Source organism: Cydia fagiglandana, chromosome 11 (assembly GCF_963556715.1).
Source record: "Cydia fagiglandana chromosome 11, ilCydFagi1.1, whole genome shotgun sequence".
Taxonomy (NCBI): domain Eukaryota; kingdom Metazoa; phylum Arthropoda; class Insecta; order Lepidoptera; family Tortricidae; genus Cydia; species Cydia fagiglandana.
This window is the reverse complement of record NC_085942.1, coordinates 4,564,160-4,588,079: the sequence shown is the minus strand read 5'-3', so window position 1 is coordinate 4,588,079 and position 23,920 is coordinate 4,564,160. Positions and strand designations below refer to the sequence as shown.

The 23,920-nt window shown below is 36.4% G+C and overlaps 4 protein-coding genes across 4 annotated transcripts; 1 reads left to right on the top strand and 3 right to left on the bottom strand.

Moving 5' to 3' along the window:
• Window positions 1–809: 809 nt before the first annotated feature.
• LOC134668500 (phospholipase A1 member A-like) lies at window positions 810–4,897 on the bottom strand. The gene is made up of 3 exons (XM_063525947.1): window positions 4,752–4,897; window positions 2,152–2,452; window positions 810–1,550 (listed from the first exon to the last, which is right to left on the bottom strand). Exons 1-3 carry the CDS (start codon window positions 4,870–4,872, stop codon window positions 872–874), a joined length of 1,101 nt encoding a protein of 366 aa, XP_063382017.1. The 5' UTR covers window positions 4,873–4,897; the 3' UTR covers window positions 810–871.
• Window positions 4,898–7,877: 2,980 nt separating this feature from the next.
• On the bottom strand, window positions 7,878–10,255 carry LOC134668639 (phospholipase A1 member A-like). The gene is made up of 3 exons (XM_063526080.1): window positions 10,083–10,255; window positions 8,939–9,239; window positions 7,878–8,556 (listed from the first exon to the last, which is right to left on the bottom strand). Exons 1-3 carry the CDS (start codon window positions 10,204–10,206, stop codon window positions 7,878–7,880), a joined length of 1,104 nt encoding a protein of 367 aa, XP_063382150.1. The 5' UTR covers window positions 10,207–10,255.
• Window positions 10,256–11,412: 1,157 nt separating this feature from the next.
• LOC134668638 (pancreatic triacylglycerol lipase-like) lies at window positions 11,413–15,248 on the bottom strand. Its single transcript, XM_063526078.1, has 4 exons — window positions 14,754–15,248; window positions 13,795–13,942; window positions 12,809–13,109; window positions 11,413–12,091 (listed from the first exon to the last, which is right to left on the bottom strand). Exons 1-4 carry the CDS (start codon window positions 15,246–15,248, stop codon window positions 11,413–11,415), a joined length of 1,623 nt encoding a protein of 540 aa, XP_063382148.1.
• A 5,551-nt stretch (window positions 15,249–20,799) lies between these two features.
• LOC134668637 (phospholipase A1 member A-like) lies at window positions 20,800–23,672 on the top strand. The gene is made up of 3 exons (XM_063526077.1): window positions 20,800–20,851; window positions 22,090–22,378; window positions 22,982–23,672. The coding sequence occupies exons 1-3, from the start codon at window positions 20,800–20,802 to the stop codon at window positions 23,658–23,660; spliced, it is 1,020 nt and encodes a 339-aa protein (XP_063382147.1). The 3' UTR covers window positions 23,661–23,672.
• The last annotated feature ends 248 nt before the right edge of the window (window positions 23,673–23,920 follow it).

The following is a 23,920-nucleotide window of genomic DNA, read 5'->3' as shown; positions in this document are numbered from 1 at the left end:
TAATTGCGGTTTTTTAACATTAAACCAATAGAGTAATAGGCTAACTCCTAATCTTAAAATGTTTACCACTTCGTTATTGTTTTGTCGATTATAGTACGGTCAAGGAGTTTAATCTTAGTACTATTTCGTACCTTGTCACAGTGACAGTAGTATGAGGTCCAGCAACTTTCATATTGATGCCACATGTCTTTTAATTAAAAAAACGTTTTAAAAATTGATTGTCATATTGATTGTCACTGTGACAAGGTATTAACACACAAATTAACTTTTCTTGACTGTATTTTTCACATAGCTCGGATGCAGTGAAAGCTGTCATCTGAATATAATTTATGCGTATATTTTATTGATGAGCTAGCTGCCACTGCACTCAAGCTATGTAAAAAATACTATACGAGTATTATCCGAATGCATATTCGGATAATATTAACGGTCATAAATCGATGGACATTTCATAGAATTTGAGTCCAGATTTAAAATATTTATAGACTTATAATATAATAGAGGTCGAAAGTCGATTTTAACATTGCATTAAACTAAATAGATAACATACCAATAAAAACTCACCACTGTTTAGGACTGAACCAAACGATCCTTTATAAAAAAAACTTCCAACCTTCGTATAACAATATTTAATATTATTATAATATCTTAATCTAAGTCTGACATCTATCTTTGGAAAGAGAGATAAATAATTAAAAATCATTAGATTTTTTTAAAGGAAATCAATGTACTTATTTATTAAAAAGTTACATTTAGCTGCACAGCAATAATACCTATTATTGTTAACATTAGTGTGCACCTAAAGTTATTTCTTTATGAGACAAAAAAATTAAACTGCTTTTATTTGATCTCTTTCATTATTTTCGTTTTATTAAACCCGTAGCACCTCAACAGCATTAAGGTTTTTAATATGGGTCAAAAGGTACGCGCCACTCCGTTTCAAGCCTTTTTTACCCAAATAATACGGGTATTTAGGATTCGTTGCCAAGTAATAAATACCTGGCTTACTTCCATTCGTATATAGATCCAGAGTGTTCGTTACCATTGGCTTCCTCTCAAAACAGTTGTGGTCTCTCGCTTGCTGTTGAGAATCACATTGCATCATGATGAACTTGCCAGGATTTTCCAATGCCGAGACCCATATAAACAACACATGGACGTGACTGCATAAATCATCGCACAGAAACGTTGGAAATATACCAGACTGGTACTCTCCTCCGTTTACGTAGACTGATATATGTCCGACCGGAGTGCCTATTCCATATCCTTCGGTGTTCGTTGCGATGTGTAGAACAAAGTCGGCGTCGGATGGGTCTAGCCTATCTTTAGGTCCATGATGTCTGACGCAGGGTCCAGTAGGGTCGAGAGCGGTGAGCTTTGAGATGTTTCTACCGGTAATTTGCTGGAAGTTCTTGGCTACGAACGCCATGGACAAGCCTCCAAGGCTGAGGCCAATCAGTTCAAGCTTTTTCGGGTCGAGACCGACCGTCGTCAGGTTGGCTAGCATTTCGGCGACGTGCTTTCCGACAGGACGCATTAAACGGACGACTCTGAAACAGTTTTAATAAGGAAGTATAATTAATATACTTTATACTTATTCATGAAGATGTCAAAAGTTTAAATACAATAAGGAAGTAGGAATGCTAGGTTTCAGCTCAATCAGACACCCGTAATGGTTCAAATTTAAGTTACAATATTTGAAACACACATTGAATTATAAATATACATATTAGCTAGGTAATAATACATCGTTGCAAATACGCAGTGAAGCTAAAGAAAATTATTGTGTAAAAATAATATGTGTTAATTGTAATATTAATATATACATTTTAATATTAGGGGGACATCTTACACAAATCAACCAAGCCCCAAACTAAGCAAAGCTTGTACTGTGGGTGCTATGCGATGATATACATACTTATATAGATAAATACATACTCATATACATAGAAAACACCCATGACTCAGGAACAAATATTTGTGTTCATCACACAAATACGAGTAAATGCCCTTACCGGGATTCAAACCCAGGACTATCGGCTTCGCAGGCAGGGTCACTAACCACTAGGCCAGACCGGTCGTCTATCTGTTTTTTTTTGATAATTATACTTATATTTGTCTAATAAGTCAAGCTGCAGCGAAGATACTTACACCGGTAATATATCCGTAGTGAATTGTATGAATTCTAAAATCAACACATTATACCCCAGCTTCTTATACAGCACCAGCATGCTTCTTGCTAAGGGTATCGCAGTCGAATCCAAATAACCAGGGCAATACACAATCGTCTTCTTACTGAAGTCAACGTTTGGATCCTTGGCTAAAGCTTTCACGTTGCGGTATTTGTAAGAGGTCCAATTGGCTTGCAGAAGAGAGCCGCTGCCCAATACTGAGATCTTTAGTTTGTTTAAATGTTCCGGTTTGATTTCGGCCGGCTTCGAATCACCAGGACCTGGGGAGTAATAATAATTGAATGGAAAATTTCTTTCGACGCAATTCAGAGACTCGATTTTTCATTAAAAATATTTTGAACTTCTTTAGCGGCGCTGTGCACTTTTTGTGATGGGAAAAAAATGTTAAACTCGCGAGAGCGTAAGACGTATGACGTGACGTCACGTGTCATTGAGTTTTTCTTTATTGATTTAATTACCATCTAGTGAGTTTCCCTCTAACTGGTATAATATAACTCGAGTACTAACAGTGATGTGCTTAGGGGTTTCAAGTAATGCGACGAAATAACGCTAGATGGCGTTAACCTCAATTATACATAGTATAACATAAAACTTCTTTAGCGGCGCTGTGCAATGTCATTGAATTTTCACTTCTGCCGGCACTCCCGGAGTGCAACCCGTTGTTTTTTTTCTTCTAGCGTACCTATCCTAATATAGTCTTTGCTAATCAGAGTGATAAATTACTTGAGAACATACCTTGAGTACCTATTTTAAATAATGTGCCAAAGGACGAAGGAGAAAATCTCTAATTAGATGGACTCAACAAGGAACATTGTGATGTTCCTTGTTGAGTCCATCTAATGTTCTCTGTGGAGAACGGCTTAGAAAGAAAGGAAAAAGGAAAGGAAAGTTATTTATTTGATAAATCAATCACACATACACAGGACAAAAAGATGATAAACAAAAGGATACCAACAACAAACAAATGACAATAAATGATTTTTTACTTAAGTACTTAACAACCGACAAAAGCCAATGCAGGCCAATTCTAGTTTTAGTTATTAGATCTCATTCCAATATGATACTTTGTTATGATACTGAACTGTCAGTGCAAAGGTGACGTGGTTAAAGAAAGATCAGTATCATATATTATCATAATCATAATGGAATGAAACCTAAGAACTAGTTTTAGCCTGATTGTTCAGAGACTTGATGGAGTCTTTACTCAGCAGTGGACGTCTCTTATATTATTTATTGACTTATACAGGGTGGAAAGGCACGACGATCCTTCCCGCAAAAGGGGGATTGTTTACCCTAAGCTCTATATTTTCTCCATAGAAACTATATTAATATGGGCAACCGTTTCTAAATTATGGCCTTTTAAACATCCATGCAAAAAACTACTTTGTTCTAACCCTAACAGGTGACAGGGTCAATGAACTTACTTGTAAACAATCTGTATACGACAGGAAATTATGCTAATTTGTTGCCATCTAACCATTCTTTAGGTCTGCTTACAACACGGTAAGAATCGTTGCAGGATTTTCGCTTTGTTAGTGGTTCCACTTGTTCAATACTTGAATGAAGTAGTTATGTTATTCCTTAATATTAATAATACTAACCACAACATTGTATACAACGACAGTTCAAATTGTGACAATGACAACCACTCAAAAGTACGCAATCGTCTTATAAATATCTCTGGTTTCCTTGACTGATAAAAAGGTTTTAGTTTCTTAACACGTTTCACAAAATTATTTTCGAATAATTGGAAACTATCTAAAATAATAAAAAATTACAAGTAGGTAGTTTTTGATGCACCAAATGAACTTGCAAAAATGAAATACTAAGAATAAATCTAGAATAAATACTTCTTAAATACCTAACTAACAAACCTTCTTGCGTGGTAGGAAATAGACAAGGCGTCTGATGTTTGAAATTAAATTGTCATTGAACTTTACTTATTTAATGTCATATTCTTCAAATAAAAATGCCGTTGTTAGATGCTCGTGGTTATTTAAATTTGTGGGGCTGTGTAAAAGATATGGTGTACCAAACGGAATGTGAAACTGCGGACGAAATGAGACATTAAAGGCTAATTGCTGCTTTTGACAATCTGCGGGGGAAAAATGACGAACTATCGCACTATCGCATGGGCAATGTGCCCGGGCTCGGGTGCGGGCTGCGGCGTACTACATTATAAGACACGGAGGTACATTTAAACACCGTATGTGAAGAGAAGATAGTGTTAAATACTGGCAAAAAGTAATTATCTAAGAAAGTAATAAAATTGTTTGTAATATTTTTGCATTCATTTGATTTATTTGTCATTTATGCGTCATTCATACATCATTGCGATTCTGTCAACGATCGGAAAAAAGCGTAAAGTCCCGAACTTTCCCGACGGAGATCCTTAATCTAGCCGTCATGTGCACATGCTATAGGGTTATCACCACAGTTAAAAAGTAGAAAATTTGGTATTTTTATTTCTTACCATTACGAATCTGCTCTGTATCACTTAAACGACCTAATACTTCCGCGAAGGATCGTCGTGCCTTTCCACCCTGTATAATTACTTACAGTTTGGAATAAATCCCTGTGCATATCCCTCATCTTTTTCAGAATATTCAACTGCTTCCGTGGAGTTAACCACCAAAAGCGCAATAAATGTAAAATCACAAATATTACGAAGGAATCCCATTTGCTTCACTTCTAAAACTTTTCTTAACAAACAATTTTTTTACTATTTGTGAATTGGCACAGACTTAAATACTATGTACGTTTCTCTCGTGTTTATTTTCAACAATGAGGATTTTTTCTGTACCTACAGTAATTTATTTAGCGGTGCGTTTTTCGAAGTATAGTTTTGATTGATAGATTTGCGTGTTTTACATACAGAATATGTAAAACGAACCGCGTAATTAACAATATCGCAACTAGGGTCTTAAGTTTACTAAATATAATTGACAGAAAACACGGAAAAGGTCGTGAGTTCAAACAGTGAGTACAAATATTTCTAACCAGAACCAACCAACCAAGAACCAACCAAACCACCAACCACCACTAACCAGAACTTAACCAAGTATTTTGGTATTTTGGACATTTTCAAACTAAAGGTTAAAATAGAATTGGCAGTTTGTATAGTCACTTGCAATAATATGATAATCTTTGAGAGAGCCTCTCGCTTGGTGGTTGGATCAAGAGTCAGGTGCAGAAGGTGGTAATTTTGGACTCGGCGCGTATAGTACGTCAGTTTCTTACTCTGCAGCCATGATCACCGGCAGCCTGGGCCTTGCCCCGTTTTTGACGGAACCCTTGAAATAAACCCAATTTACCAAGGGTTTATTATAATATCTTTATAGGTTGGTGTTGTGTATTGTTTGCCTTTTTTATATTATTTCTAATTCCATATTTTAAAATAACCTAACTTAAGAATAATAAATAAAGAATATAATAAGCTGTATGAGTGGTATGGTAAAATGTATTATAAAAAGATCTAATTGAAATATTTAGTTTAAAACTGGCTTAAACTTAATAATTATTAAGCTTAAATATTATCACAAATTAAGTTTTCACAAAAAAGCTCGCTTTAGTTAAAACTTATTACTTTATAAGTTAGTTTTACATAGGCACTTATTAAATCTATATATATAAATGCAAGTGTCCTGACTGACTGACTGATTCATCAACGCAGAGCCGAAACTACAAAAGCCAGAAAGTTGAAATTTGCACACCAGATTGCATTTATAAAGTGTACAAGAGATAAGAAGCGATTTTGAGAAATGCAACCCCTAAGGGGGTTAAAAAGGGGATGAAAGTTTGTATGGGGTTAAAGTTTTCTTTTAAGCTAGGAATTTGAAACTTCGTAAAAAGATATATTATTAAAATACAAGAAAACTAATTTCAGCGTTTTTGACAATTCATCCCCTAAGGTGGTGAAAAAGGGGTTGAAAGTTTGTATGGATAACAAACATTTTTTCGAGCTTGGGACTTGAATCTTTGTATTTGGGGATACTATTAGAAGACAGGAAAAGTAATTTCAGCGTTTTGTAAAATTCATCCCCTAACAGGGTTAAGAAGGGGTTGAAAATTTTAATCCATTACAAATGCTTTGAAACTTCGTAGAAACGCATAATAGCCGATGACAAAAAAAGTGATTGCAACGTTTTTGGAAATTCAACCCCTAAGGGGGTTAAAAAGGGGATGAAAGTTCGTCTTCGGGTGCAATTTTTATTTTAAGCTAGGAACTTGAAACTTTGTAAAAACGTATCAAATTCAAAAAAAAGAAAACTAATTTCAGCGTTTTAGAAAATTCATCCCCCAAGGTGGTGAAAAAGGGGTTGAAAGTTTGTATGGATATCAAAAATTTTTTCGAGCGCGGGACTTGAATCTTTGTATTTGGAGATATTATTTGAAGACAATAAAAGTAATTTCAGCGTTTTGTAAAATTCATCCCCTAACAGGGTTAAAAAGGGGATGAAAGTTTGGATGGGGTTAAAGTTTTCTTTTGAGCTAGGAATTTGAAACTTCGTTAAAAGATATATCGTTAAAATACAAGAAAACTAATTTCAGCGTGTTTGAAAATTCATCCCCTAAGGTGGTGAAAAAGGGGTTGAAAGTTTGTATGGATATCAAACATTTTTTCGAGTGTGGGCCTTGAATCTTTGTATTTAGGGATATTATTAGAAGACAGGAAAAGTAATTTCAGCGTTTTGTAAAATTCATCCCCTAACAGGGTTAAAAAGGGGTTGAAAGTTTGAATCCATTACATATGGTTTTGAAACTTCTTAGAAAGGCATAATAGCCGATTACAAAAAAAAGTGATTGCAACGTTTTTGGAATTTCAACCCCTAAGGGGGTTAAAAAGGGGATGGAAGTTCGTCTGCGGGTGCAAATTTTATTTTAAGCAAGGAACTTGAAACTTTGTTAAAACGTCTTAAATTAAAATACAAGAAAACTCATTTCAGCGTTTTTGAAAATTCATCCCCTAAGGTGGTGAAAAAGGGGTTGAAAGTTTGTATGGATAACAAACATTTTTTCGAGCGCGGGACTTGAATCTTTGTATTTGGGGATACTATTAGAAGACAATAATAGTAATTTCAGCGTTTTGTAAAATTCATCCCCTAACAGGGTTAAAATGGGTTTCAAATTTTAAATCCATTACAAATGCACTGAAAATTCTTAGAAAGGCATAATAGCCGATTACAAAAAAAAGTTATTGCAACGTTCTTGGAAATTCAACCCCTAAGGGGGCTAAAAAGGGGATGAAAATTCGTCTTGGGGTGTAAATTTAATTTTAAGCTAGGAACTTTAACTTTTTGGAAATAAAGGTAATAAATTAAAAAACATGAAAACTAATTCAAGCATTTTTGAAAATCATCCCCCAAGGTGGTGAGAAAGGGGTTGAAAGTTTGTATGGAGATCAGATATTTTGTGAGTGCGGAATGCGGAACTTGAATCTTTGTATTTAAGGGCATAGGTAGGTACCGATTATGAGAATACAAGAAAAGTAATTTCAGCAACCAACATCAAAATCCACTTGACTTAAAACTTCATACAACTTGCTAAAAAAGAAAAGTACTTAATTTCAACATTGCTCGGATATGAAAATTATAGATACTAAAGATGTAAAATGTTGAAGATAAGATTCCACGCGGACGAAGTCGCGGGCAACAGCTAGTACAAACATAGGTAGGTCTTATTTCTTCAAACACGCAGTACGTCAACCGCATTAAGCGAACTTATGTGGTTCAAGACTTCCGCGCCGCCCCTTTTCAAGCCTTTCTTACCCAAATAATATGGATAATTAAGACTCGTTGCCAAGTAATAAATACCCGGCTTACTTCTATCCGTATATAGATCCAGAGTGTTTGTTACCATCGGTTTTCTATCAAAACAATGATGATCTTTCGCTTTCTGCACAGTATCACATTCGATAGCTATAAAGGAACCGGGATGTTCCAATGCCGACATCCATATTAATAACGATCGCCAGTGACTGCATAGATCGTCACAAAGAAAAGACGTAAGGAAACCTGGTTGATACTCCCCTCCATTGATATAAACCGTCACATGTCCTACCGGGGTGGTCATGCCATATCCTCCAGTATTTGTTGCGATGTGAAGAACAAAATCAGCATCTGAAGGATCCAGTCTTTGGTCTGGTCCAAGATGCCTGACGCAAGGTCCCGAAGGATCAAGAGCGGTAATTGAAGATATGTTCCTTCCGGTGATCTGACGAAATCTCCTAGCTATAAATGGCATGATCACACCACCGAGGCTAAGTCCTACCAGCTCCAGTTTTTTTGGGTCTAGACCGGCCGCTGTTAGTTTGGCTAGCATTTCACCAACATGGCTGCCAATAGGACGTGACAAGCGAACGACTCTGAAACGATAATAATTACGATTAAGAATTTTGAAGTTTCAGAGACGATTAGTGACTAAGCCAGGTCGGTAAACGTTTGAAGAGAAAAATCAACCACAGTAGAAATCATGAGTTTTAGGAATCTCAAAGAGACATACAACTTGATTAGAATTAGATGTCTTGTAAAGCCGCAATTACAACAACAAAGAGCCGCATGCAGCTAGCGAGTCACAGTTTGTCTACCCCAGGACTAAGCAGTCACGTCAAATTATTTCTTAATGTCGGTCTCATGCCTCAATGTAACTATGTGACGAAGCATAGGTATGATTTGAGGCTGGACTTAAGAGTTAAGGAAAAATCGGTAGGTATAGGGAAAAAAGGGACAAATGCATTTATTACTTACACAGGGTATACATTCGTAGTGAAAGCCACGTATTCCAACAAAAGCACGTTATATCCCAATTTCTTATAGAGCACCATCAAATTCCTTCCAAGAGGTATTGCAGTTGGTTCAAAGTATCCAGGTGCGTATACGACAGTTTTTCGCCTGAAGTCCACATCAGGATTCTTAGCCAAGGTCTTCACGTTGTGATAGTTGTATGAGGTCCACTTGGCTTCCAAAAGCGAGCCGTTACTCAGTACTTCGATTTTCAAATTGTCCAAATGTTCTGGTTTGATTTCGGCGGGTTTCGATAAATTGGGACCTGAAAACAGTTTGATAATAATAATAACTACCTATGAGTACCTACTCTCTAGTCTGGCTACTCAAATTCTTCATGCGTTAAAAACATATATGTCCATGTCATTAAAAATATAGCTCCGCTGGTGCATTACCTATATGTGCCTATATTTAGATTTGGAAAACAATATGGCTGCGCTTCGCAACCCTTAGGTAACCGGCCGCGGAACCGAATATTATTAGGGTCGGTCGCACCAAATCGTCTGTCACCGTTAAAGCGTTCGGTAATTTTTTTTGTATGGGAAATTTCATACATCACTGGTTGGTGCAACTGGGCCTTAGTGTGTTGTCATGGCAACCCATACGATTTGACAGTTCGTGGAATGTTAGTCTAATATCGTTCGAGAAATGGGCCCCAGGACATGATATTACGCTGATTTACGCTTAATGAAAAACCCTTTGATAGTAGGAATTCTCATAATTTTATTATGATTAGGTACGCAATCACCGGCCCATTTCTTGAACGTTATTAGACTAATATTAATAGTCCACGAACTGTCAAGTCGCATGGGTTGTCATGACAACACACTAATAATATAAGACTAATATCGTTCGAGAAATTAGCCCCTCATCGCGCTGTCAAGATGATAGGATAGATTGGGAAGTGAATGAGCAGGATAAAATTAATTATGAAAATATTAAATGAACTCAAATAAATGATTTCCAACAAGAATAAAATTACTTGCTATCAAAGTTAAAGTATTACCTAATGATATTTCGTTAACTGATTCGGCGTAACATATGTATTAAAAGTATAATAGGTACCTACATACATACCTACTAATAATATAGATAAATAGGTACTTACATTGTGGAATGAAGCCTTGTGCGTAACCTTCATTTGTTTCAGAATATTCCACTGCTATTGTAGAAATGAATAACAACACCGTAGTAATAATAACTTCCGTATTTAGATTATGTAATTTCGTCATATCGGTATTTCTTTACTTTGGATTATCTTGGAAATAATGTGTAGGTACGTTTGGCAAGTATGCGCTGACAAAAGTGAGGAACAAATTATGAAAAGCAATTATTTATAACTTCCTCTATTGCATACTATTTGTCAAAGTTTGGTAGGTAAGTGTATTCGGGTAATTCCGAAAGCAAAAAACACAAAAAAGTGACGGATGATTCCGAAAAGGGATATTACTTCGAAATATGAGTGATTTTTAAATGATTTTCGTGTTTACCCAATTTCAGAAAGTAGCTGATTACACCTTGTATATTTTAAAGTACTCAAGTATTTAATAGTTATTACATATAACTTAAATCCATTTGTTTTCGTTTGAATCGTTCGATCAAATTATAAGTAGCTTCCTCGTAAACAACACAAAAACTTCACGTTTGGTTTCTATCGGGAGCCTCTTAATTATGAATTTATTAATTTCTTTTTATAATTCTTCATTAGAATGGCAAAAAGTAACAACACACTAAGAAAATTTCAATTACCTATCAATATTAAATTAAATTATTAATTTCATATTATTACGGTTCTAGAAATATAGCATAGGTACTGATAGACAGACGAACAGCAAAGAGACTTAGTTGGGTTGGGTGTGATAGTTTCTGCAATTTATTCGATTCTAAAATATTCTCACATCCTTGGACTGCTGAAATCATAAATCTTTCTTTTAGTTTTTTAACGTTTTAAGAAAACTCGAAACATACTTTTAATATTTAATTTTCTATAAATTATCTTTATCTTTTTAAGCATTTTATACACCTGCATAAGTAAAGTAAACCTAATACCTACAATAATTATAATTTATACGTCTATATAAAATAAATTGTCTTCATATGAGTGTCATGTCAAAAAGAACATATCGTCGGGTGACAAGCAAAAGTCACTAACTAACACCATTGAAATTATTTGACAATAAACCGTGTTACAAGTGTAATAAAGTGTATTGTTACATTTGTTACTTTAATTTTTTGATAGTACTTAGTAACTTTTGCTTGTCACCCGACGATATTTACATACATTTTTCTACTCTAAATAATCAGAATTTATCACACGACAAGACAGAACACAAAACACACAAAGACAGAAGAGAGAGAGACAGTTTCTCTTAAAGACAGTTCTCAAAGAATACGTGCCTGACAGTATACTTTTATTTTAAAAATGTATGTGTGTATCTTCAAACCATCAGAACGTCAACAGCATTAAGATCACTGATGTGATTCAAAGCTTCCGACCCACTTCTTTTCAAGCCCTTCTTACCCAAATAATACGGGTATTTAGGACTCGTTGCCAAGTAATAAATACCCGGCTTGCTTCTATCCGTATATAGATCCAGAGTGCTCGTTACCATTGGCTTCCTCTCAAAACAGTTGTGGTCTCTCGCTTGCTGTAGAGAATCACATTGCATCATGATGAATTTGCCAGGGTTTTCCATTACCGATATCCATATGAAAAACGCTTGCAAGTGACTGCATAAGTTGTCGCATAAATACGATGGAAGGGTGCCAGGCTGGTACTCCCCTCCGTTTACATAGACTGATACGTGTCCAACCGGGGTGCCTATGCCATATCCTCCGGCGTTCGTTGCGATATGTAGGACAAAATCGGCATCGGAGGGGTCTAACCTATCTTTTGGTCCAAGGTGTCTGACGCAGGGTCCAGCAGGGTCCAGAGCGATGAGCTTTGAGATGTTTCTGCCAGTCATTTGCTGGAAGCTCTTGGCTACGAAGGCCATGGACACGCCACCAAGGCTGAGGCCAAGCATCTCTAGTTTTTTCGGGTCGAGACCGACCGTAGTCAGGTTGGCTAGCATTCCTGCAATATGCTTGCTGACAGGACGCATCACGCGTGGAACACTAAAAGTTAAAGACAATCAAATTACTTTTACAATCAAAATCAGTTTTCTGATACACTAGATTATTAATAGTCCTTTGCAAGACTAACGACGGTTTCTTCATTTTACTACTACTTATACTATTTCTAAATAATGTTTATGGCCAGAAAATAACGAGTGGTTTAAAGAAGGATCACTGGATCACAGTGGACAGAATAGGGATAAGGCATTCATATAAAGTACATTATAGGCAAAATGACCAGAATAAAATTGTTGTTTAAGTTGCAGCCTTCTAAGAGGTCGCGAAACCCATGATAGGTCCTGGTTTCAAGACTTGGCCCGAAAACGGGCAATAAAACACATGTGCGATGAGGGTCACCTCGATGCGGATCCTCAATGCCCTTTTATTTGTCACAAATGTGGGCGACTGTGCCGTTCAAGGATCGGGTTATATAGCCACGAGCGACGCTGTCGCTAGATAATATAGGCAAGTCGTAGATGCTGATGATGAAGTTGCCCCAATTGTTTTTATATCGGACATCATGCGTTGATATAATTGGACGTTAATCACACAATTAAAGTTTTGTTCATAATTCACATCAGTATGTGTGACCTTAAGTAAAAGGGGGCAGAATAATATAAGTACTACATAGAAATTCCGGAGATGGACTGTTAATTTTTTTTCCTAATGATGAAAATTTCCACCTAAAAACATCGAAACATATATTTTTATACTTACATGGGGAATATGTTTGTGCTGAAGTCTACATATTCTAAAATTAACACGTTGTACCCTAATCTCTTATACAGTAACATCAAAAACCTTCCAACAGGTAACGCAGTATATTCCGTATATCCAGGACAATACACGATCGTCTTCCGTCTGAAGTCAATATTAGGGTCCAAGGCCAGGGTCTTTATGTTGCGGTAGTTATAAGATGTCCATTTGGAGAGTAAAAGTGATCCGCCGGCGAAAGCTGCGATTCTTACTTTGCTTAAATTTTCTGGTTTTATCTCGGCCGGTTTTCTTACACCAGGACCTAGGGAAACAATCAATGATTAAAATGAATTACTCTTTTTGTGTCTTGAACTATGGGAAAAACAGGGGAAAGTATGGTTAATTATAATCACGCAGTCATTAAATAAATATCCAGGAAAAATTAACTTAGTTAATATTCTTATACTAAGTAAAATTTCAGTGGGTACTGATTACCAACTTACCTATTTCTATATTTGTAATGACACAAAAATGGAATGCGTTAAGAATTAAGATGGCAATCTGTTCTATAGAGTACCCTATAAAAAAGTAGGTAAAGATTTATTCATGACGATCACAAAATATGTACGAACATGTGCAGATGATAAAAGCAGAAATAAAGAACAATAAGTATGATATGGTAAGTAGGACCCAACTCAGTACAATGGAGGCTATGAAACCAGCGCTGGTCTTCCGTAGGACCAATTCGACGATGCCACGATACATAACATATACGAGTAAAGATACATACCTAAGGGGCCCACTGATTAACAGTCCGTCGGACGGTACCGGCCTGTCAGTTGTTCGGAACTGTCAAGATTTTGTTCTAACTGACAGGCCGATGCCGTCCGGCGGACTGTTAATCTGTGGGCCCCTTTATTAAACAGTCAACCATTTGTCTTATGGTTCCATGGGTCTTTAATTATGAATATGTGGTTTTATTACAGTAGGTCGATAGTGTTACTTACATGTAGGCAGGAAATTTTGTGCATAACCCTCATTAGTTTCATTATATTCAACTGCGGTGACTAAATTACACATCAATTGCATCACCATAAGTACACATATCACTTTAGCTTTACTTTCTAATATCTTCTGCATTTTTATAATCGTTTTCTGTTTTTTATAACTTTCACTTAAATATTCAAAAATGTTTTAAGGATTTTTTTTAGTATGCGTGTTCATGGTATGCGCTATTACTGTGAGACCTTGCTATAATGTTGAATCGGAAATTTTCTATGCTTATATTTATATATGCTGATAGGCATATTTTGACTTTTAAACCTTGAACTGGCTGTAAATCCAAAACTCAGCTATTTTTTCCTTATTCCAAGTACACCTATCAAAGAACCCAACGTTATCCAAAGAAATATTTTATGATAATAATATATCTGTCCTCTCGAAACTTACTTCTTATTATTGCTATCTTCCTCTTTAGCATGGCAGGAGGCATGGTGGGTTACCTATAATAAATTGAAAACTCTTTCATGCCCACTGCCGTGTTTTGTAATAATCGGGTAAAAAAAACGAAAAATCACTTTCAAATAGTGAATTTATAAAACAAAATATATAAATTATATAATAATTTAATACACAATAATACCTGCAGTAAAAAGTAATACAATTATTACTATTAGAAGGGCTATGTTCTGTCATAAGGCGTATATAAAATGACTTATCTGTAGGTAAATGAGTACCTTGTCATGCATGTGTGCATGACGATATATTTTTTCCTCAGAACGTCTCGTGTATATCTTTAAACCCGCAGAATTTCAACAACATTAAGATCACTTATGTGATTCAAAGACTCCGACCCACTCCTTTTCAAGCCTTTTTTACCCAAATAATAAGGGTATTTAGGACTCGTTGCCAAGTAATAAATACCCGGCTTGCTTCTATCCGTATATAGATCCAGAGTGTTCGTTACCATTGGTTTCCTCTCAAAACAGTTGTGGTCTCTCGCTTGCTGTAGATAATCACATTGCATCATGATGAATTTGCCAGGGTTTTCCATGACAGATATCCATATGAAAAACGCTTGCATGTGACTGCATAAGTTGTCGCATAAATACGATGGAAGGGCGCCAGGCTGGTACTCTCCTCCGTTTACATAGACTGATACGTGTCCGACCGGGGTGCCTATGCCATATCCTCCGACGTTTGTTGCGACATGTAGGACAAAATCGGCATCGGAGGGGTCTAACCTATCCTTTGGTCCAAGGTGTCTGACGCAGGGTCCAGTAGGGTCGAGAGCGGTGAGCTTTGAGATGTTTCTACCAGTAATTTGTTGGAAGCTCTTGGCTACGAAGGCCATGGACACGCCGCCAAGGCTGAGGCCAAGCAGCTCTAGTTTTTTGGGGTCGAGACCGACCGTAGTCAGGTTGGCTAGCATTCCTGCAATATGCTTGCTGACAGGACGCATCACGCGTGGAACACTAAAAGTTAAAGACATTCAAATTACTTTTATAATCAAAATCAGTTTTCTGATACACTAGATTATTAATAATCCTTTGCAAGACTAACGACAGTTTCTTCATTTTACTGCTACCTATACTATTTCTAAATAATGTTTTTGACCGGAAAATAACGAGTGGTTTAAAGAAGGGTCACTGGATCACAGTGGACAGAATAGGGATAAGGCATTCATATAAAGTAGATTATAGGCAAAAGGACCAGAATAAAATTGTTGTTTGTTGGTAACATTCCATTTCTGACTGCAGCTGCACTACTAGTTCTAAACGCGTCGCTGTCATTGTCAATTTCCATAGTAAAATGAACAGTACCTAATGCAGCTGTCGTTGGAAATGGACTGTCACCTTAAGTTGCCCCATTTTTTTATATCGTACATCATGCGCATGAGTTGATATAACCGGACGTTACTCACACAATTAAAGTTTTGTTCATAATTCACATCAGTATTTGTGACCATAAGTAAAAGGGGGCAGAATAATTTACTAGATAGAAATTCCGGAGATGGACTGTTACATTTTTTTCATAATGATGAAAATTGCCATCCAAAAATATCGAAAAAACTTCTTATACTTACACGGGGAAAACGTTTGTGCTGAAGTCTACATATTCTAAAATTAACACGTTGTACCCTAATCTCTTGTACAGTAACATCAAAAACCTTCCAACAGGTAACGCAGTATGTTCCGTATATCCAGGGCAATACACGATCGTCTTCCGTCTGAAGTCAATATTAGGGTCCAGGGCCAGGTTTTTTATGTTGCGGTAGTTATAAGATGTCCACTTGGAGAGTAAAAGTGAACCGCCGGCGAAAGCTGCGATTTTTACTTTGCTTAAATTTTCCGGTTTTATCTCGGCGGGTTTTCCTACACCAGGACCTAGGGAAATAATCAATGATTAAAATTAATTATTCTCTTTCCCCCTTATTCATAATTTTCATAAACGTTTACTAAATTTGACAAGCCGATAATAATCGTTTATCCCTTTTCGACGTATTGGTATGATGGAAAGGGACATACGATTATTATCGAATTGTCAACTTTAGTAAACGTTTATGAATAAGGGGGTTTGTGTCTTGAACTATGGGAAAAACAGGGGAAAGTATAGTTTATTATAATCACGCAGTCATGAAATTAATATGCAGAAAAAATTTACTGGGTTAATATTCTTTTATATTATAAGTAAAATAATCAGTACTGATTACCAACTTACCTATTTCTATATTTGTAATGCCAAAAAAATGGAATGCGTTAAGGTAGCAATCTGTTAATGAGAAATGAAAGATGCAGAAATGAAAATCTGACACATTGTTATAGTTCACTATTAAAAGAAAAAGAAAAAGCCTAAAAAAGGTAAAGATTTATTCATGACGATCACAAAATAATGTAACATTTATGAATCTAATACGATCATTTATATTCTTCTGCTTTCATCAGTAATAGTTACTACGTTTAAAAAAAAAGCGTTTTTCAATTAAAAAACATGTCAAGATCGCTTACCTTCATTCAAGTTCTTTCTAATGCTAAAAAAACGAACTATAAGTAACTATGACACCAGCGCTGGTCTTTCCTAGGGCCTATTTGGATATGCAACGATACATAACCTTGTCTTCTAGTTCCCTGCGATCTTTAATTATGAATATGTGATCTTATTACAGTAGATTGTTAGTGCTACTTACATGTAGGCATGTAATTTTGTGCATAACCCTCGTTGGTTTCATTATATTCAACTGCGGTCACTAAACTACACATCAATTGCATCAGCATAACTACACATATCAGTTTTGTTATACGTTCTAATTTATACTCCATTTTTAAAATCATTTTCTGTTTTTTTTTATAACTTTCACTCACAAATAATGTTTTAAGGATTGTTTTTCATGTGCTTATTAATGGTTTGAGCTCTTACTCTGAGAGCTTGCGATAACTTTAAACATAATTTTTTCTTTGCATATATTTATATACTGGTAGGCATTTATTTTGACTTTTAACCCTTGGACTGGTTATTCGCTAAAACTCTGCTATTTTTAGGGTTCCGTACCCAAAGGGTAAAACGGGACCCTATTACTCAGCCTTCGCTCTACGTCCGTCCGTCTGTCTGTCACCAGGCTGTATCTCACGAACCGTGATAGCTAGACAGTTGAAATTTTCACAGATGGTGTATTTCTGTTACCGCTATAACAACAAATACTAAAAACCGAATGAAATAAAGATTTAAATGGGGCTCCCATACAACAAACGTGATTTTTGACCAAAGTTAAGCAACATCGGGCGTGGTCAGTACTTGGATTGGTGACCGTTTTTTTTGCATTTTTTTCCGTTTTGTTTTGCGTTATGGTACGGAACTACGGAACCCTTGGTGCGCGAGTCCGACTCGCACTTGCCCGGTTTTTTCCTTATTTCAAGTAGGTACCCAATCTTACCCAAAAAAATTTCAAATTTCAAAATTATTTATTTTATGTGAAGCCAAAATGTATACTATATACATATGTATATGTATGTGTGTGTGTGTGTGTGTGTATGTGTGTATTTGTTTCCAAAGGTCCCAAAGAAATATTTTATATTATGTAATACTTAAATACATGTTTGTGCATAACCCTCATTAGATTCATTAGTATATTCAACTGCGGTGACCAAAATATAATTAAACATATACATATTATCAACCAAACTTTAGTTATACTTTTTAATGTCTCCATTTTTAAAAACACGTTCTGTTCCTTTAAAACTTACTCTTGAAATTTCTCAAAAACTTGTCTGGGGGCCCGATTCAGATTTTGAAGTAGACATAGACATGTATTAGACATCTATAGACATCACCAAGATACGATAACGATATGTTGAAGATCTAACCTGCCGGCCTAGCCAAGGTTACAATCGCTATCGCTTCGACAACGAAAACCATTATGTCTCTCTATCACACTTCCATATTAGTGCGACAGTGACAGTTGCGTTTCGATCGCTACGGAGCGTAAGCGATCGGCATCTTGGCTACGCGGCCTGTCAAATTTGACATTTGTGCGATTCTGGAGATACTCTTGAACGATTTTCACAGTATATAACTTAGAGATCCAATTCACATCTCTATCTAACGTAAAAGTGACATTGCTTGCCCGAATTGTGCTGCAAAAGAGAACTAGTTGATATCTAAACTATAACGTATTTAGAATGGTTCTAGTACGTGTCGTCTCTTGTGAATATCTTGAAGTTCGAATACAGCAGTGGGTCTCTGGCGATGCAAGATATTTAAACGAACTTCATTACTTGCCATCATTCCATCATACATCCATACCATACCAATAATTACACTATCACTGGTGGCCTTTCTTTATGATATATTTATTTATTGTTTATTAAGAAGCAAACGGTTACAGTTGTATACATTTGCAGTTAAACTAAAATATATGATAATGTAAACCTACAGTTTCCTTAATTAAAGATACGACAGCTAATTACAGTTATACGTTATGACGTAGGTAGGTACGCACACATATTCAAACGATTTCCGTAGTAAGTACAGTTACGGTAGGTACTTAGTAGGTACAGTAGCCATCAGATATATCGAAGCGGCCGAGGTGCTCAAAAATATCTGAACACGCTCTCTAACACCTCCACAATAGAGGCGTGTTCAGATATCTGTGAGCACCTTGGCCGCTGCCATATATCTGATGGCTACGGTACCTATATACGAGTACAGGGTCATTTTTGGAACATTAGCCATATTGTGCGAGGTGATTAGGTAGGCCATACTGAACAACTTTTTCTATGGGATCAACTCCGAAACCACATAATTTTTTTTTGGCTGTTTCATACATTATGGTCGAGTGGATGCACAGAACACAGTTGGTCTGTGAGTGGATGTCGACGTTTTCTATGGGAAGGCCAATTTTTTTTTGGGATTTCAGGGTTGGTCCCATAGACAAAGTTGTTCAGTATGACCTACCTAATCACTTCGCACAATGGCTAACGGTTCAAAAATAACCCTGTATATGACGTGTGAATACGGAAGCGGAGCCCTGTTCTCAGTTCTATCTTCAATTGTTTAACCTTTTCAACTTGACTGGCAATTTGACGAAGACATATACCTACATAATTATAATAATAGGTTTTCCAATTCAAAGTAACCCTGAACTCATTTACGTCACTATCGTCACGTGTATTGTCTACGTCATCGTGCAGTCAGCAGATATTGCTAAGCGGGCGAGATGTTCAAAATTACCTTGACACGCTCTTATTCTCTTAGCATTAATGTCGCTTCAAGATCGTTTTGAATACCTGGCCCGCTTAGCAACTTTTGCTGCTTACCGTATAGCATTTGTCTGGTTATAGTTTTGTAAATAGCTGAACTATGAACTGACTACAGTATGATTATTTTTAGTAAAAGAATTTATTACGTAAATATTAGTAGCTAAACTGATCTTTGAAACACAACATACAGCCTGATATTTGAACTTAGATCACAGAATATTAATTAAATAGTACTATCGTATAGAAAGGACACTTCCTGCAGAATGGAAGTTTGACAGCGATTCAGGGACGAATCATGCTTTCCCTTTCTAAAGTATGGCACTATCCCTTTCGGTTATTTAGGGTTGTCAAAATAAAGTCATTATCTTATTTGTGGTCGTGCACTCAAAAGGAAGTCAAGTGGTGCCAATCCTAATGATTGCTCGTAGCAATGCTGAGCCGAACGGAGCCGAGTTTGCCCGAAGTTAAGAGTGTCTCCCCACTACTTAGATATTTCAAAAATTTGCTAAAGATATGACAAGGATCGCATATGTCAAACAAAAACGTCACTTTTTACACTGCTATATTTGCGGCCGCTGCATGGTTCCATTTTTATCGCCTGTCACTATGCCCGTCACCTTCGCAATTACATACTTGTTAGAACGTGACAGGCATGGTGACAAGCGATAAAAATGCGACCGCTAATCCATATCGTATCCATAAACCATATAAGGTGTATTCGGGTAATACCGAATGTCGGATAATTCCGAAAATCAGATGAAAATCACCCTAAATTCCATCATAATAAACCTCCTTTCGGAATTATCCGAGTAAACCTTATTAAAGTTCGAATCAGGGCGATAGTTTTGTATTAGGAACACGGAAAAGATATTAAATAATAGGTACCTCCTTAAATGAAAAGCCTAGTAGTACATTGCTATGGAGTGTTACGATAGCGGCGACAAAATTATATTTTAAACAATTGACATATCACCAAAGTAACGGTAAAAAGCAAAACAAAAATCACACTATATATTATAAAGCAACAAAGTTTGTTAGGCAATTGACTTCTGTCGTATCTCGTTTACTCACGCTATCAGCCAAACAAGAATACAGTAAAAGACCATCGATAATTTAAGAAATTTATTACAACGTGATTAATCTAAATTCCTTCAAGAAATAATTAGAGATTAAATTTAAGCAGAATTTTGATATATTTTAAGGAAAATGTTGAAAGTGTTATGTATTGCTGCGTCGTTTTTTGTTTTGGCCGAATCTATGGATTATTCACGAACGGAACAAGGATACCATAGAGGACTTTTGCCAGATTGTAAGTTATTTATGTACTAAGAAAGCACAGTGTACCTATTGTGTTATTTAGGTTTGAAAAACCCGCGCAGAAGTGAGCATGACTTCTTCTTCTTCCTCGCCTTATCCCGGCATTTTGCTCTTGGCTCATGGGAGCCTGGGATCCGCTTGTCAACGAATCACACGTTTTTACGGAAGCAACTGCCATCTGACCTTCCAATCCAGAGGGGAAACTAGGCTTTATTGGGTTAAGCCCGGTTTCGTCACGATATTTTCCTTCACCGAAAAGCAACTGGTAAATATCAACTGATATTTCGTACATAAGTTCCGAAAAACTCATTGGTACGGTTTTGAACCCGCGACCTCCGGATTGAAAGTCGCACGCTCTTACCGCTAGGCCACCAGCGCTTCGCAGAAGTGAGCATAATAACGTTCTAAATAAGGCACTTTAGGCGGAATTAAAATATGGCAAAGTGTTAGTAGGAATATTGTTATGACTTATTGAGATACACCTCATAGAATACATGATAAAAATACTAATGACTACTAGTACTTCTATGATTTTTTTTATAATGCTTTAAAAACATGTGTGTTGTTTACTTTCGACGGCTAAAAGCTCAAACATCTTATCTCTTCCGAAAGGAGTTAAGAGATTTTCAACTTTAGGTAATAATGGCTAGAGTAGCCAATCCTTAATCTCCTTGTAGTGGAATTACGAGGTTTGCGATTTTAGTCGACGCATTGAAACTCTAACGACTAAGTAGCCTTTACTCTACTTTAGGTCTATCTTTAGACCTATTATTTGGTCTATTATTTGTTCACTTAAATAAAAGTAAACAAATAATTTGTACATTTTTGGGTAGTTATAACATTTATTGATTGACCAACCAAATATAAAACCACCTGGATCTGTCACTGAACGACCTTTCTTCAACCTACATTATTTGATCAGGTAATGTTTTCATCTACCCTCAACTGGCTTAAGAACCCATTTGATTTGAAGGTAGATTTTGTTTACTCTTTTTTAAATACCTAAAGATACAGACTATTATTAGTGTTCACCCTTGCTGTATATAAGCTTGGTGATTCTTTGATCCAAGATGAGATTAGTGTTTTTTATAATATTTTGGTTTATAGTCTTTGTTTTTCCATATTTTTTTGCTCTCTTTGATCCCATTCAATTGACTCAAATGTGCTACAAAAGACCTACATCTACAAAATAATTGTCATTCATCTTTTTAATATTTTTTTAATCAACAGGTCCAGGCTCCACAAAACCTGCAGAAATCACACCAAATAGCTTGAGGAACTTAAAGATATCAGTATTAGGACCAAGGGCAAGCCTAACAACATACTCATACTACCAAGCCAAGCGTATAGCCCGACATCCCGAGATAGATTTCAACAAGAAGACTATACTCTATGTCCCTGGGTATTTGGACATGTCCACGGTACCTATTCGGAGGAGTTTGGTCCAGCTTTACAAGGAGTTGGGTTATAATGTACTCATATTGGACTATGAGGCTTTTGATTCGGGAGAAATGCCTGTGTGAGTATTAAGGGTTAATTTACCCCCTTATTCATAAACGTTTACTAAAGTTGACAAGCCGATAATAATCGTTTGTCCCTTTCCATCATACCAATACGTCGGAAAGGGACGATTATTATTGGCTTGTCAACTTTAGTCGTTTCTGAATAAGCTGGTTAGAGTTTTCAACGGGATACTACCTAAACTAAAATGGTGAATTGGCTCCTGTATAGTTTTGGTATAGTATAAGGTTTTCAAGACGGCTTGTATATTTCTATATCAACAGTTCTGTTATATGATTTAAGTAAAAGCATGAGTTAGACGTTTCTTATATTAAATCACACCTTCAACTAGAAAAAAATTAAAATGTTTTACTAAGTATTTAAAAATCGAAATGTTTTACATATTAAGTAAGTATTATGATTTGTGTTTTTAAGTAGTCAGACACATTAAAAAGTTACCAAGGGTTCCAGTGCCCTCTGTGCCCAGTACTAGAATCGAACCAGCGTCTTCTATATTCGCGGCAGACGCCATAACCACTAAGCCACCCAAATCACAATGTGGTGATTCATACGTATATGACCAGTTTTTTAAATATGTTATTTATTGTTTTTATGGTTTCAGTGCGGCTCGGCTAATGCGTCCAGTTGGCAAGCATGTCGCTGAGATGCTGTCAAACCTAACCACGCTCGGACTGGACCCGAAAAAACTAGAACTCGTCGGTCTCAGCCTAGGCGGCCAAGCAATAAGCTTCATAGCCAAGAACTACCGCGAAATAACTGGCCGGAACATATCTTCCCTAACCGCTTTGGATCCTGCTGGTCGCTGCTTCAGACATCTCGGACCAGATCAAAGACTCGACCCTTCCGACGCTGACTTCGTCCTTAGCATTGCCACCAATATGGACGAATTGGGTATAGCGACTCCTGTTGGTCATGTAACTTTCTACGTCAACGGAGGAGAATTCCAACCCGGGGATGTGTGGTGGCTACCCTGCGATACTCTCTGCAGTCATGTCAAATCCTATATTCTTTGGCTATCAGCACTGATGCATCCAGGAAAATTTGTGGGCATGCAATGTGATTCTATACAACAAGCGAGAGACTTTGACTGTTATGACCGGAAGCCTTTTGTGACAAATACGATGGATTTGTACACGGATAGAAGTAAACCGGGTATATATTATTTGAGTACAATTCATAAATACCCTTATTATTTAGGTAAAGAAGGGGTGTATAGAAATAATGAAGTTATTTTAAAGCTTCTAAGCTCTTTGAATGAGGCCGAAGAATTGTTGGTTTAGTAAATTGAAAATAGATGTTCATTTGTGTTGACTGTGTATTTATGACCAATAAAACCTTTTTTTATTACACACTTTTACTTAGCTTCACTGCATATATGTTTACATAAAAAAAAACACACACACACATGGTGCTACTTTATCGCACTAGTACGATTAGATCACTCTATAAGTTTTGAGATACAGAAAAACTAGTCAAGAAATAGTTTTTCTGTATCAATCTTATCAATCTCTATACAAAAGTTCCATTCGTCCAAACCAAA

What these genes read in the sequence shown, in the direction of transcription:
- LOC134668638 (XM_063526078.1), bottom strand. Translation starts at nt 15,248, where the DNA reads ATGCGTCCTGTCAGCAAGCATATTGCAGGAATGCTAGCCAACCTGACT. An exon ending in ACAAAATTTCCTGCCTACAT is followed by an intron (nt 13,110 to 13,794) that starts GTAAGTAACACT and finishes TTGTTTCCCTAG; the next exon opens with GTCCTGGTGTAAGAAAACCG. An exon ending in AGCACAAACATATTCCCCAT is followed by an intron (nt 12,092 to 12,808) that starts GTAAGTATAAAA and finishes TTTAACTTTTAG; the next exon opens with TGTTCCACGCGTGATGCGTC.
- LOC134668500 (XM_063525947.1), bottom strand. Translation starts at nt 4,872, where the DNA reads ATGGGATTCCTTCGTAATATTTGTGATTTTACATTTATTGCGCTTTTG. An exon ending in ACAGGGATTTATTCCAAACT is followed by an intron (nt 2,453 to 4,751) that starts GTAAGTAATTAT and finishes ATTACTCCCCAG; the next exon opens with GTCCTGGTGATTCGAAGCCG. An exon ending in ACTACGGATATATTACCGGT is followed by an intron (nt 1,551 to 2,151) that starts GTAAGTATCTTC and finishes AAACTGTTTCAG; the next exon opens with AGTCGTCCGTTTAATGCGTC.
- LOC134668639 (XM_063526080.1), bottom strand. Translation starts at nt 10,206, where the DNA reads ATGACGAAATTACATAATCTAAATACGGAAGTTATTATTACTACGGTG. An exon ending in ACAAGGCTTCATTCCACAAT is followed by an intron (nt 9,240 to 10,082) that starts GTAAGTACCTAT and finishes AACTGTTTTCAG; the next exon opens with GTCCCAATTTATCGAAACCC. An exon ending in ACTACGAATGTATACCCTGT is followed by an intron (nt 8,557 to 8,938) that starts GTAAGTAATAAA and finishes TTATCGTTTCAG; the next exon opens with AGTCGTTCGCTTGTCACGTC.
- LOC134668637 (XM_063526077.1), top strand. Translation starts at nt 20,800, where the DNA reads ATGGATTATTCACGAACGGAACAAGGATACCATAGAGGACTTTTGCCA. An exon ending in TAGAGGACTTTTGCCAGATT is followed by an intron (nt 20,852 to 22,089) that starts GTAAGTTATTTA and finishes TTTAATCAACAG; the next exon opens with GTCCAGGCTCCACAAAACCT. An exon ending in GATTCGGGAGAAATGCCTGT is followed by an intron (nt 22,379 to 22,981) that starts GTGAGTATTAAG and finishes TTATGGTTTCAG; the next exon opens with TGCGGCTCGGCTAATGCGTC.